The sequence below is a fragment of the Ostrea edulis genome, chromosome 7 (assembly GCF_947568905.1).
Source record: "Ostrea edulis chromosome 7, xbOstEdul1.1, whole genome shotgun sequence".
In the NCBI taxonomy this organism is placed as follows: Eukaryota; Metazoa; Mollusca; class Bivalvia; order Ostreida; family Ostreidae; genus Ostrea; species Ostrea edulis.
In genome coordinates, this window is record NC_079170.1 from 72603556 (window position 1) to 72616527 (window position 12972).

Below are 12972 nucleotides of genomic sequence, written 5' to 3' on the forward strand. Positions count from 1 at the left end.
GTCATTTTCGCTAAGCATTTTGCATATTAGATAACTTGGGGGTAGGAACTAGTAAGTCGTATGAGCTTTTTTCCTATCCTTTTGATTATTATCAGTATGTTCAAAACAAGAGACAACTGTCATTATTTAGAATAACAATATGGGATTTAATATTTTGAGATAATTTATCTGTTTATAAAGATGTTAGTCTTTATCACAGATAGTCCTTACTTGAGCTTTCTCAATCTGAAACAACTTATAAACTACATTGTCTAATCACAGTATTGTTTCTTGAAACAGAGGTGGTTACGACAGGCTATGCATGAGAAACCCAAGCCAGAGAGTGGTTCTAACTCCCCCAACACCACAAGTGGAGGCAATTCTAGTCCAGGCATGCCTAGTCCTGGGGCCTCTCCACCCGGAGGTAAGGGCCCATTTTACTACAGATGGATAAGAGAAGGATATGACCCCTAACAAATTTTATTTTTGAATTGTTACTAGTCGCTCTTTCTAAATGTACTGTGCTTATAGACACTTTAATGTAGATGATTTGTGTGTTTCAGACTTTGTGACTCCTTTGAAGAAAAGGAGATTGGCTCGGGAGTCTGTTGATACACCTCTGACTTCCAGCCCGTCCACCTCATCTCCTTCGGTGAACCCCTTGGTCAGTCAGTCGGGAGACTCTGAAGCCCAGCCCTCAGATATTCAAGAGGAAGTCAAAGCTTTCTCCCCCATTAATCCCCCAAAAGTAAGTTCCATTCTTTTACACTGCTTGTACTTACTGTGGAATCATTAGAATTTGTGGTGGCTCAATTTTCGTGGAATTCGTGGGTACCCCTTACCCACGAATTTATATCCTCAACGAATAAAGACATTCCAGAGTTATCTTTCTTACAAATATATCAATCCACGAAATTACGTGCCCATGAACCCGTAAAAAAAATCATAAATCCACGAAAATTGGCCCCCACGAAAATAAATGATTCTACAGTAGTTTTGATGTTTACAATTTTTTTGCTGGACACATTGGACATTGACTTTAAAAACAATTTTGCAGGTGGATATTCCTAAGAAGCGGCCGTTTCTCAGTCCAAGAGACTTGCGGAAGGCAAGCATTCGGGATTCGATGGAGAGTGAGGTATCGGATTCCTCGGCCACTGTCTCCTCCAGACTGTCAATCGATCAGTCCTCAGATTCAGAACAGGAACACACATTGTGTCCTCAGAAAGTTACGGGTAGTGCTATCACAATTCACAGTGAAATGGTCAGTATGGAAGACCGGACTTCTAGTAGTGATCAGAGTGACACCAGCCACACATGTGAAGTGACAAACAGCTTGGAGGAGGATCAAACTGTAAACTGTGGCGTACAGAGTGAAGTAGATAAACTTGACTCTACAAGTGATTCAGTTCAGAGACCAGTAGGATTAAATGTTGTAGAGGAGGATGCGAGCGTTTCAAGTGGACAACAGCAGGTGAGACAGTCTGAGGCAGTATTAGAGGAAGTCGAGATGGAGGATCAAAGTGTTTCTGTGAATATGGAGACGGATCCAGTGGAAGTTGACAGTACGGAGGATCAAAGGAAAAACCAAGAACCAAGGAAAAGTGTTTGTGACAGTACGTCCCGTTCCGATTCCTGTGGTAGTGGTAGGTCCTCGAGGGCGGACTCTTGTAACAACAACGTTACGGAGGATTCATGTAGTACTTCTAATGTGGAAGATGTGTGTCGTCCATCTTCCATGACATCGCAATCTAAAGCTTACGTTAGTTTAGTAGAACTGCATTGTGTGGATAGCAGCACAGACACTTTGTCGTCACAGACACAGGAGGCAAGTATGGAAGTAGACGAGCTTCCCGCGGAGAGTGATTCTCCACAGGAAGTGTCGACAGTAGGGGAGAGGATCGCTGGTGTGGACAGCAGCGTGGATAGCAGTAGTGATCAGTCAGGCAGCAGGACTTCGTGTGGAGGAGTGAGCAGCAGTAGTGAATCGCGGCGGGAAGATTCTGTCGTAGAATCCACGCATTTGTCAGAGGGAGGTAGTGTCTCCTCCTCCGCTGTAGTCACTTCGGAGAATTCTGTCACGGAGAATGATATGGTAGATAGCTCTGTGTCAGATAGATTTGAAATCACAGTGGAAGCGGAACTTGTGAATGTGTCGGATATTGGTCAAGCTTTGGTGGATAATACAGTGTCGTCCAATCAAAGTGGCAGTTTTCCTGTGGTCAGGCAATCTGAGGAACTGTCCTCGACATCCTCACATGAGGAGATGGGGTCGGAAGTTCATAATGATGACGATAGTTCACGCTCAGACTCCATCACAATAACTACTCCTTCAGAGCCATCTGCCTCTCCAGCAGACTGGGAACCAACACAGGGCACCAACACAATGGAGCTTGAGGCAGAACCAGCCCCTAATCCCACAAAAAAGAAGGTAAATGTCTTAAAACAGATGTAGCATTGGATTTGCCACCGTCTACCACAGTCTGAGCTATATGTTAGATATGTATGCAGATATTTGCAGGGCTCGACGCTAACTTTTAAAAAAAACCTACACCCGTCGGACCAGTACAGTCTACGCGAATGTCTATAATTTTTACAGGACAAACGACATTCTGGTGAGAGTACAAATTTTACTAGACCAAGCAACTTTTTACCAGACCATGCATTTTCCAATAAAATTAGATTTAAATGCAATATCAAGCAACTGCAACAAATTCAAAAAAAATTTCTAAAAGAAAACAGTTATGTAATGTATAATGTGATTTAATGCATAGAAGGAAAATATTTTAGGGCTGTGCGGTGCAACGAAAATTTCGGTACCATTCGATTTGATGACGGATTTCAGTTTGGTTCAGATTTTACACACACCAAAAACAAATAAGGCGTCAGAGTGATGTGCAGAACGTGGATTTTTATGGAACGGGAATCTGAATCACTACTGTGTTGAAAATTAGCATTTTCACCACTCATACCAAAAGAGTATTGTCTGCCAGATCATTGCAGTTTATCTTTACATGACATGTAACATTTCTAGTGTTAAATCTAGGATCGAGAGAAGGCACACATAGCATATGTTCAAAAGGGCACTTTTCGTCGCGGCAAGACAATTTCGGGGCACTTACATTGTATCATACTATGATAGTAATAGAATAATCATTTAGCCTCTTTAAAGTTTTCTATCAACCTTGTGAAATAAAGAAAAATTGTTTGTATAAACAAATATTTAAAAAAAAATTATAGAGAAAAAAAGGGCATTATGTTATTAAAAAGGGCATGGCGTGGCACCATGCTAGTTTGCTTTAGATTTAACACTATACCCCCCGCAACAAGTTGTGTGGGGGTATACTGGAATCTGTCCGTCCGTCTGTCTGTAGACGCAATGGTTTGCATTATCCTTTCCACCTACCGTCACCATATCTTATATATGGACTACCCATGGGATGAAGATGTTCCCTATCGATTTTGGGGTCAAAAGATCAAAGGTCAAGCACACTGGACATCGAAGTAGCAATATGGTTTCCGGGCTCTAAAGCGTTATCCTTTCCACCTACAGTCACCATATCATACATATGGACTACCCAAGGGATGAAGATATTCCCTATCGATTTTGGGGTCAAAAGGTCAAAGGTCAAGTGCACTGGACATCGAAGTAGCAATATGGTTTCCGGGCTCTAAAGCGTTATCCTTTCCACCTACAGTCACCATATCATACATATGGACTACCCATGGGATGAAGATGTTTCCTATCGATTTTGGGGTCAAAAGGTCAAAGGTGACGTGCACTGGACATCGAAGTAGCAATATGGTTTGGTTTGTCATGCCATTTGTTTTTTACACTCAGAAAAGAGGTAGTTTATACCTATTACCAACACCCTTTGGGAGATTGGGGTAAGCGGGGGGTATTCTTAGTGAGCATTGCTCACAGTACCTCTTGTTTCTGTCAGTGATGGGGTGAAATCAACATCGTAAATAATGACACACTACACAGATTAGCAAAGCATATCTTATTATCATAGGGGAAAACGTTCTAATTCACGCAGATATACAAGGCTTCTTTTAATTTTAAAATTTGTTTTTAAAAGCAGTGAGAAGGGAAAAGTGGCAGTTGTTGCTTGTATTTTCATTGGACACTCGGTCCTGTATCAGGATTTTTTTCTACCGACCCGAATTTAATCGGGGGGAAAAGACGGGTCTGGTGACTTTCGCATAGACTGCCAGTAGCTTAACATTTTTACTAGACCGACCTGACCTCAACATCACTGAACCTGACCTCAACATCACTGAACCTGACCTCATCTACGTTACATATATATACATTTCTTATCTCTCTCAGTGCCCCAAATAACATACTCTGTATTGAACAATTATTATAAACTAAGTTTGTCATCAGCATGAGTATGATACACTGTATTTCTAGAGAATTTAAAATATGATTTTCAGTATAAAACAGGTCTATCATATATTAAAGTAATTCTTATATAAATAGTTGCATATATTGTTTTTCCTTCGTTTGAGGATAGCCTTTATTCATCCAGGATTAAATATACAAATTAGCATAAGAGTGATCTTGCATTAAAACGTGCTCCAGGGCTTGAAGCTAACTTTTTATATCACCAGTCCAGCCGGACTGATGGGGTATAATTTCAACCAGTCCGCAGAAAAATTTACCAGTCCAACAGTTTTCCAGAAATAATTAAACATATTTCTTTAATGTTATTAAAATGAAATTTAACTAAATATGCCTCAGACAATATTGTAACACTTAAATGTGAGATTTATATTTGCGAACCAGATTCGTCTAATATTTACAGATCGAAGAATGCCAAATGTGTGTATAAAATTTCATAAGTATATTTTCCAAAATGATGCTTTGATGCTTTAGAAAATTAACCAGTCCCATCGGACTGACTAAAACAAATGTCAGTCAGTCCGCCAGACTTTTAACCAGTCACAGACTGACGGGCATGTGTTAATTTCGAGCCCTGTGCTCTCTCTTTTGATTTCTTTTATGTACTCTTATCTCCCCTTTTGCCTCTGCCAGAGAAATCAACATCGAATAGCAAGATCGTCAGTGTAAACATATCAACATTTGGAATCTGTAGAAATAATCGATAACTAATATATACATCGGTATATTATCCATCTATTTCATTATATTTGATCGAAAAGGAAGCCGATATTAAATCCAAACTTATTCTTATCGTTTTGGTTATTTACTTTAAAATAAATAGTATACCACTGAGCAGCTGACTTTCAATATGCCACCAAAGGACGTAGTACATTAAAGAGTGCGACAGGAAGGATAACTCTGGTAGAACATCAATGAAACAAAAGTTAAACCAGGGTTTAGAAATTATTGATGACGAGTCCCGGACTCATGGTTTATAAGCAGCTTGAGTCCCACAAAAATTTGATGAGTCCTTTGTACACCTGAAATTAAAGATATCATTCGCTACTTGGCCTCAGACGTAAAATTGTCCACGCCAACAGAATTACTTCCCTGAATCTCCTATCATCACAACAACCCTATTCAATATTAAACAGCATTATAATCAAATTATTGTGATAAAATAAATTCGTACTAGTTTTGTTTGTAAAACCTACAAAAGTGTTAACAAACTACACTACATTTGATTCCAATAAAAATAGCTACTGGAAGACAAACATTTATATTTGAATATATATCCCGATTTGTATTAAAAAAAAAAAAGAAGTAAGTAATAAATAAGAAATAAAAATAAATAGCTGACAGAGTGGCAAAATGTTTTTTCCTTCTCATCTTATCTAATTATCTTTTTAATATCACATTCTAATTCACACTTAATTGACTGACGCTAAACACACAAGTCGGATTGGGACTCTGTGAACTCGGTGGTATCATCTCGGTTCACCAGAGCGTAACGTTTTCCCTACATTTTTTCCTACTACAGGTTTTAATTAATACACAATATCAGGGCTTCTAAGTAAAATTATATTTTTACTCGAAAGTCCGAGACTTGTCTGCAGGATTTGTCATATCAGACAAACCTGCGTCTCAAATGAATTTTTTGCATCTAGGATGCAGATTCTTGTGTTGGGGACAACCCTGCTAAACACAACATGTACTGGATTAAAAAGTTAATATTTCACATAAATGTTGGCTTAATAATTTCTACTAACTTTAGTTAGTTTTAAAATAGTTAAACGTGACATTTTGACATGATAAGTTGAACTACCTTAATGACACAAAATAGACTGGACCAAGCTTTTTACTAGTCAGTCGGACAAACATGCCTCAATGTCGAGCCCTGGTCAGACGTGCCTCAGTATCGAGCCCTGACTTGTAGGATATAACAGTTATTTTACTGTTAATACTTGGGGTTATATATTATACACCTATTTACTGGCTATGAGGACAATAGCAAGTTTATTGTCCCCCAAGACAGCAACTATTTTCCAAGGCGCAGCCGAGGGAAATAGTTGCTGTCAAGGGGAACAATAAACTTGCTATTGTCCTCATAGCCAGTAAATAAGTGTTTTATTATACCAAAGTAGACTTTCCTTGCCTCAGACATACCAAAGTGAAGTAAACTAACATTCGGCATTAGATGGAATCAACCGAGATGATCCAAGTGATAAACTAATATCAGACTTAGACATCACAGAAAAGAAAACACGGGAAAATATAGCATCCGGTAAATAGTTTCGTGACTATTTCTTTGGTCAGATACTATTTCTTTGGTCAGATAGTTCAGAAACTTTCATGGCTAGCGTTATCCAGAAGAAATAGCAAAAACATTCTGAGGTATAATAACATTAGGGCGAATAAAAAGTGTGAACAATTTATTTTTGCAGCATAGTAAGTGAAAATTGAGTTATATGAGACAATGTATTTCAGGTTAGTCTGTTGGAGTACAGGAAAAGATTAAAAGAGAAAGGACCCTCTAGTTCCTCCACATCAACCTCGTCGTCGTCATTGTCTGTACCAAGGCCATCATCTACATCCTCGCTTAGTCCATCCCTCAGTGCGCATAGCCGACTTCCATCCCTTCCATCCCTCCCATTGTTTGACACGTCCCCATCCAAGGATTCATCATCTCACAATCACCGGCAGTTCAAAAGTAAGTCGTCTCGATCACCGGCAGTTCAAAAGTAAGTCGTCTCGATCATCGGCAGTTCAAAAGTAAGTCGTCTCACAATCACCGGCAGTTCAAATATAAAAAGTCGTCTCAATCCCCGGCAATTCAAAAGTAAGTCGTCTCGATCATCGGCAGTTCAAAAGTAAGTCGTCTCACAATCACCGGCAGTTCAAATATAAAAAGTCGTCTCAATCCCCGGCAATTCAAAAGTAAGTCGTCTCGATCACCGGCAGTTCAAAAGTAAGTCGTCTCAATCACCGGCAGTTCTAAAGTAAGTCTAGTTAAGATTCATAATCACCGCCAGTTCAAAAGTCTAGTCAACCAGTTCAAAATTATATATACACAGGATTCGCCATATCTAATTTATAATATTACCAGCTCAGAATTAAGTCTAGGTAGGATTCCTCAAGATTTGCCAACAATTTTTTTTGAAAATGGTATTTATATGAAATTTATTACTTTAGGTTCGTCTGATCTCATAAAACGCAAGTTGACAGAGGCCCCAAAAAGGGAGAAACCACTGAGTTTAACGGAGAGACTCAAAAAAGAGTTTGGGTTTGAAGATTCAGAAGATGATGGTGGCAAAGAAGGTGAGAAATTGTTGAAGTGTGTGTGTGTCAACTTGCTTTGTTGCTCTCTCCATGCACGGTTACACTTCACCTCTGCTGAAAAATATTTATATACGAATAGACAAAAAATTGATTTGATAAAAGTAATGTGCCTGAAAGCTGTGAACAATTTATTAAAGATTCTTTTCAAAAATCAATATTCCATTTCCAAAATGACTAGAAAGTATGTGTTGTAATTATTTGAAACAATGAACACATTGTCCATTAAACTGTACCGGAGTTTTTCGACTTAAACAGACTGATATTAATTTATTCTGCTTGTTATTTAACCCAGATTTGCTAGGTAACTATGGGCATTTAGTGCACTTGTCACATTGTTCTCACAGTAGTGCTTGCGTAACGTTTTGTACAAAGTAGAATCATTGCTTGATTGCCAGTACAGAAAATTGCTTCATCTAACCATTTTAGAGAGAAGTTTGAACCGAATGAAGAAGTCGTCACATGATATGCCCCCTCCTCCTCCGCCGCCGCCCTCTGGGGGTACTGGCCCCCAGCCATATGGTGAGTGAGGCAGACCGGCTTACTGCATGCCGAGGACTGTCAAAGTCATATGGAATATTAGAGATAATGACACTGAAATTTGTGTATCATGGTTGGAGAATATTGAAGACTGGGAATTTAGAATATGTGTTGCTGGTGGTGGTGGTGATTTCAAATTCATGTAGATTGTATAAGAAAGTTAGAATTCATTTGTGTGAGTGTGATTTTATTGCTATTATGTTGAATTTTGGAGGATTGATTGATTGTATATTTTTAAAATATCCCACTTGGAAGATGTCACCATTGCCGGTGAAGGGCTGCAAAATTTAGACCTATGCTTGGCACTTATGGCCTTTGAGCAGGGAGGGATCTTTATCGTGCTACACCTGCTGTGACATGGGTCTTCGGTTTTTGTGCTATCATCTGAAGTACCGCCCCATTTAGTCGCCTCTTCCGACAAGCAAGGGGTACTGAGGACCTATTCTAACCCGGATCCTCATGGGATGAAATTGGAGGAATGAAATTAAGTTTTGCATATATATTGCTAATCACTTATAAGAATTTCTTTTGAGTAAAGAAAAGGTTTGGGTTTGCCGTTTGATACAGATGCCTTTGTCACTGAGTGGTCTTTGCTTTATTGAAATTTCACTTGTCATAGATGTGTTTTTGAAATGTCACTTGTCACAGATGTGTTTTTGCTGCACTTTTCTACACCTAATTGTTCAGTACTCAGTACAAAGTATTAGAATGGTTATCTTCCCTTTACAGAGACGGCCCCAGACCCTCCTCCTCCTCCACAACAGCCTTCTCAGCAGTTAACCGGAAACTTTAAGGCCCCACTGGCAGGGGGATACACAGGCCTGGGTGGAGTACAACCCTCACAGATCCCCCACTCTATACACGGAGATCACCCTCATAGGATGCCTTCCCCAGGGATGGTACTACCGACTCCCCAGGGACCACCACACAATGGGAGCATGATGATGCCACCTCAAGGGCAGATGCCACTAATGAACCATGGAGGGCCCCCACCTCAGCCTATACCTCCACCAGGACCGGTACCACCCCCTTCCAATGGACCTATGGGCAACCACATGGGGCCGGCTTCGAATGTGGGCCAGAAGATTCCCTCCCTAATGTCCATACCCTCATACCACACAAAGGGCCGGAGTACTCACCCACAGGGAGGGAGCAATGCAGCTAATCTGTCACAGCCTGTTAACGGACACCATGATCAGGGGCACGGACACCATGATCAGGGGCAGAATTCCTTTGTACCAAAGCCGGGTTTGTACCTCTTTCTTGTATCTAGTCAACAAATCATGGAATCATTGTTTTAGCATAGATCATGTAAAAGTACTTCTCAATGTTATGCTTCAAGACAAAAGGAAATTGTTTACAAGAAGGAATCCACTTGGGTACTAAAAATATAAGTCAAACATTTTTTTTTTCTTCCATACGCAATTGATAAGCAAAGCAGTATTTTGTATTTAACTTAAATCGTCGGCATTTTGATAATCTGTAATACAAATTAAAGGCAGCGACATACTAATAATTTTCCAATTGTTATATGGACACTGGAGATGGGGATAATTATGATAATTGGGTGAGGTATTGTTTATGCTTATCACTGTCAGTATGTCTTGCAGTCAACATTTTATCAACCCAAGGTGGACTCAATCTTTAAAGAAGAAAAAAAGTAGTTTAATATTTTGGAAGTAACTGTTTCATCTTTGATGAATGACATCTATGTTTTTGTTTGCAGGTCTGCCCTCCCATATACAGCAACCGTTTACTAATGTGGCCCAACCATCAAACTTTACGCATGCCCCTCCTCAGCCAGTGCAGGCCCCCTACACTTCAAATCAGCCCTACCTTCCTCCCCCTCAATCGCTGCCCCAGCAAACCTACCCCACACAACAGCAGCAACAGGGACAGCATTTCATTCCCCCATCTAACCATCCAAACCATTATCAGACTCCGCCTCCTCAAGCCCAGACAGGGAGCAATCAGTTCATACAGACTCCGCCTCCTCAAGCCCAGACAGGGAGCAATCAGTTCATACAGACTCCGCCTCCTCAAGCCCAGACAGGGAGCAATCAGTTCATACAGACTCCGCCTCCACAAGCACAGACAGGGAGCAATCAGTTCATACAGACTCCGCCTCCTCCAGCACAGACAGGGAGCAATCAATTTATACAGACTCCAGGCTCCTCTCAAGCTGTGTTCCACTCGGGACAACACCAGCCCTCAGCGCCCTACAACCAAGGCAGTGGTGGATCGTACAACAGCTATCAAACATCGTCATATCAACAACAGTCAACTAATGGGCATCAAATGAGGGACTTTAACCATGGTTACAAAAACTCGCATGATTCTGAACAGCAATCTCATTACAATCATTCGCCTAAAAATTACGGTTCTTCCTCACATCGACAAAAATCGAAAAAGTCGAAACATCGGAAGTCTGGGAATTCACGGTCATATTCCGACTACCACTGACTCGCTATTTATTGTTATTTATTGATTTATTCTACTTACCCGATTGTTTATTTGTGTCTTAAGGTTAATTTTTTGTGTTATTCATGTTAGATTCTCTTTTAATTGCATAATGATGTACTAGTAATTCAAGGAGAATTGAACACGAAGTTGGTGTTTAATGTCAAAACATGGAAAGACAAGGTGTTGATTTTAATTGAATACTGAGGGAAATCTTTAGAACTGGTAATGGTGCCTTAAAAATTTTTTTTTTCCTCAAGAAATCTGAAGTTGAAAACTCACTTTTGAGCATCCCTTCATACCGAGAATTAAATGACAACAGAGGACAAAGCATTAAACACACACCCACACACGTCTGTGATACTGCCACTTCATACACACTCACACATCTTCATGTGTAAATACTGCCATGTAACTTACGATGTAAATAAAGAGAAACCTGCTTGTAAAGGCTCAATACTATGTATAGAGGTATACAAACTATAGTGCTATGTGTTGCCACTCCACACCAACCACACCACATCAGCTGTTGTGTTTTATAGGCATGTTTAAAATACTGTAGCTAGACTGTACATATAATGTAGGTAGAGCCATTTTGTTTAGAATAGGAAATCTGCACAAAAGTCATTGCGACCAGTATTTTAATGGTGCGGAATTTTTGTGCAGTTTTCAGAATACTTTCCCTTTGTCTGATCAATACCGAGCACGGATGAACAAACGTGAAACAATGGGCGCGTATGTGGTCCGGTTTTCTGTGGAGTGGTGGAGCGAGGCGTCTTGTACAAAGCAGTTTGGTTTATTTTTGGATTCTTTGTAAATATTTGTACATAGTAGATCCCAGTATGGATTTCGTTGTTGTGACTGCAGCTTTTGTGTTGTATGCATTGTGTAGGAAGTGAGAAAGATTTATCAGTTCCCAGAAGTTTTCCATGTTCTGCTAAAGAATCACTGTCAGTCAAGATGTAAAAAGAAACAAATTATGACTTTTGTGTTTTACTCAAGCAAAAAAATTGTTTTTTCTTTGAATTGACTCATTTTGCGTTGCATTTATTTTTTAAAGATTTTTTCTCGCATTTTTGCAAGATACTTTTCTGATTTTTTTGGTTACAACTTGTAATATTTTTTTTCCTTGTGAGAATCTTAGTCTTATTGATGTGCTTGGAGAAAAACTAAAAATATTTTAGAAGGGTATGTATGTAATTAGTTAAGTGCTGCATTTCTTGGGAACAGCTCAAATTTATGTCAGAGGCATTGTACTAAATCTATGAAAAATACAAAGAAAATACTGAGTTACACAAGACTTGTTGTTTCATCTGAAAACTCGGAGGAGAAAATACTGACTGCTTTAATCTGAAATATCAGAGGAGAAAATATTGACTGGTTTAATCTGAAAACTCAGAAGAGAAAATACTGACTGGTTTAATCTGAAAACTCGGAAGAGAAAATATTGAGATTAACAAGACTTGTTGCTTAATCTGAAAACTCGGAAGAGAAAGTGCCGAGTTGCATTTTCTCCCCATTACATTTGGTGCTGTAGATCAGTCTGATAAAAATCGTGGGTTGATGTCTCCAAGTATACATGGAGGGAGAAGCTGGGTTCATTAGCCAGTGGCCAGATAGCTCGGTTGTTAAAGCACCTGATTCAGGGGGCTTGGGTTTAAATCCCAGTCTTCTCCCCATTATAAATTTATGAAACCATACATAAGTGAGCATCTTGCATGTATTTTCTGTACTGAAACCCAGTATTGGAATAGTCCCAAACACATAATTTGCAATAGAAAAGGGGTACAGTAGTTTTAAAAAATTGTGAAATTTGGCAGTTACTTGGGCAATTTCAATATCAAATTGATATGTACATACCAAATTTTTCATCCAAAAATTATTGAGCATGGGCAGGAGAGAGGCATGAAAATATTTATTGTCGACGAGTTTTCCTCAGTGAAATTGTATATAGAGGACCCTCAATACAAACAAGTCCAAGTCGTATGCCAGTGAAGGTTCTTGTCATTAAAAGGTACTGGAAGAGTTATCTTCCCTAAAAAACCTCACGGGGTCACATTAAACTTTCTCTGAAATGAAGGTAGAGACGAATAGCAACCACCTGATCAGTAAACATTGTGTATTTTCATGTGAATTAATTTTTCGGAATTCCGTACACCGTCATGGAGTAGTTGGAAAAACAAAAAGGGGTTCCGAAAGTGCAAGATTTTGCTGTGACTGACTCGATGATTGAGGGGATCGTGTCAACGAAAGATAGAGAAATTTGG

General features: G+C 39.5%; 1 protein-coding gene across 4 annotated transcripts in view; it reads left to right on the top strand.

Moving 5' to 3' along the window:
- The window catches only part of LOC125653914 (inactive histone-lysine N-methyltransferase 2E-like), a 40978-nt gene extending 28980 nt beyond the window's left edge, over positions 1 to 11998 (top strand). For 2 of the 4 annotated variants that reach the window (XM_048883587.2, XM_048883586.2), the window contains exons 22-29: positions 280 to 403; positions 543 to 727; positions 1037 to 2410; positions 6857 to 7079; positions 7562 to 7687; positions 8135 to 8227; positions 8975 to 9493; positions 9972 to 11998. In XM_048883587.2, the coding sequence (XP_048739544.2) occupies positions 280 to 403; positions 543 to 727; positions 1037 to 2410; positions 6857 to 7079; positions 7562 to 7687; positions 8135 to 8227; positions 8975 to 9493; positions 9972 to 10708 (3381 nt within the window). In that variant the 3' untranslated portion in view covers positions 10709 to 11998. The remainder of the gene's footprint in view (positions 1 to 279; positions 404 to 542; positions 728 to 1036; positions 2411 to 6856; positions 7080 to 7561; positions 7688 to 8134; positions 8228 to 8974; positions 9494 to 9971) is intronic. The other 2 variants (XM_048883588.2, XM_056145272.1) reach the window with 1 other exon arrangement.
- Positions 11999 to 12972: the final 974 nt, after the last annotated feature.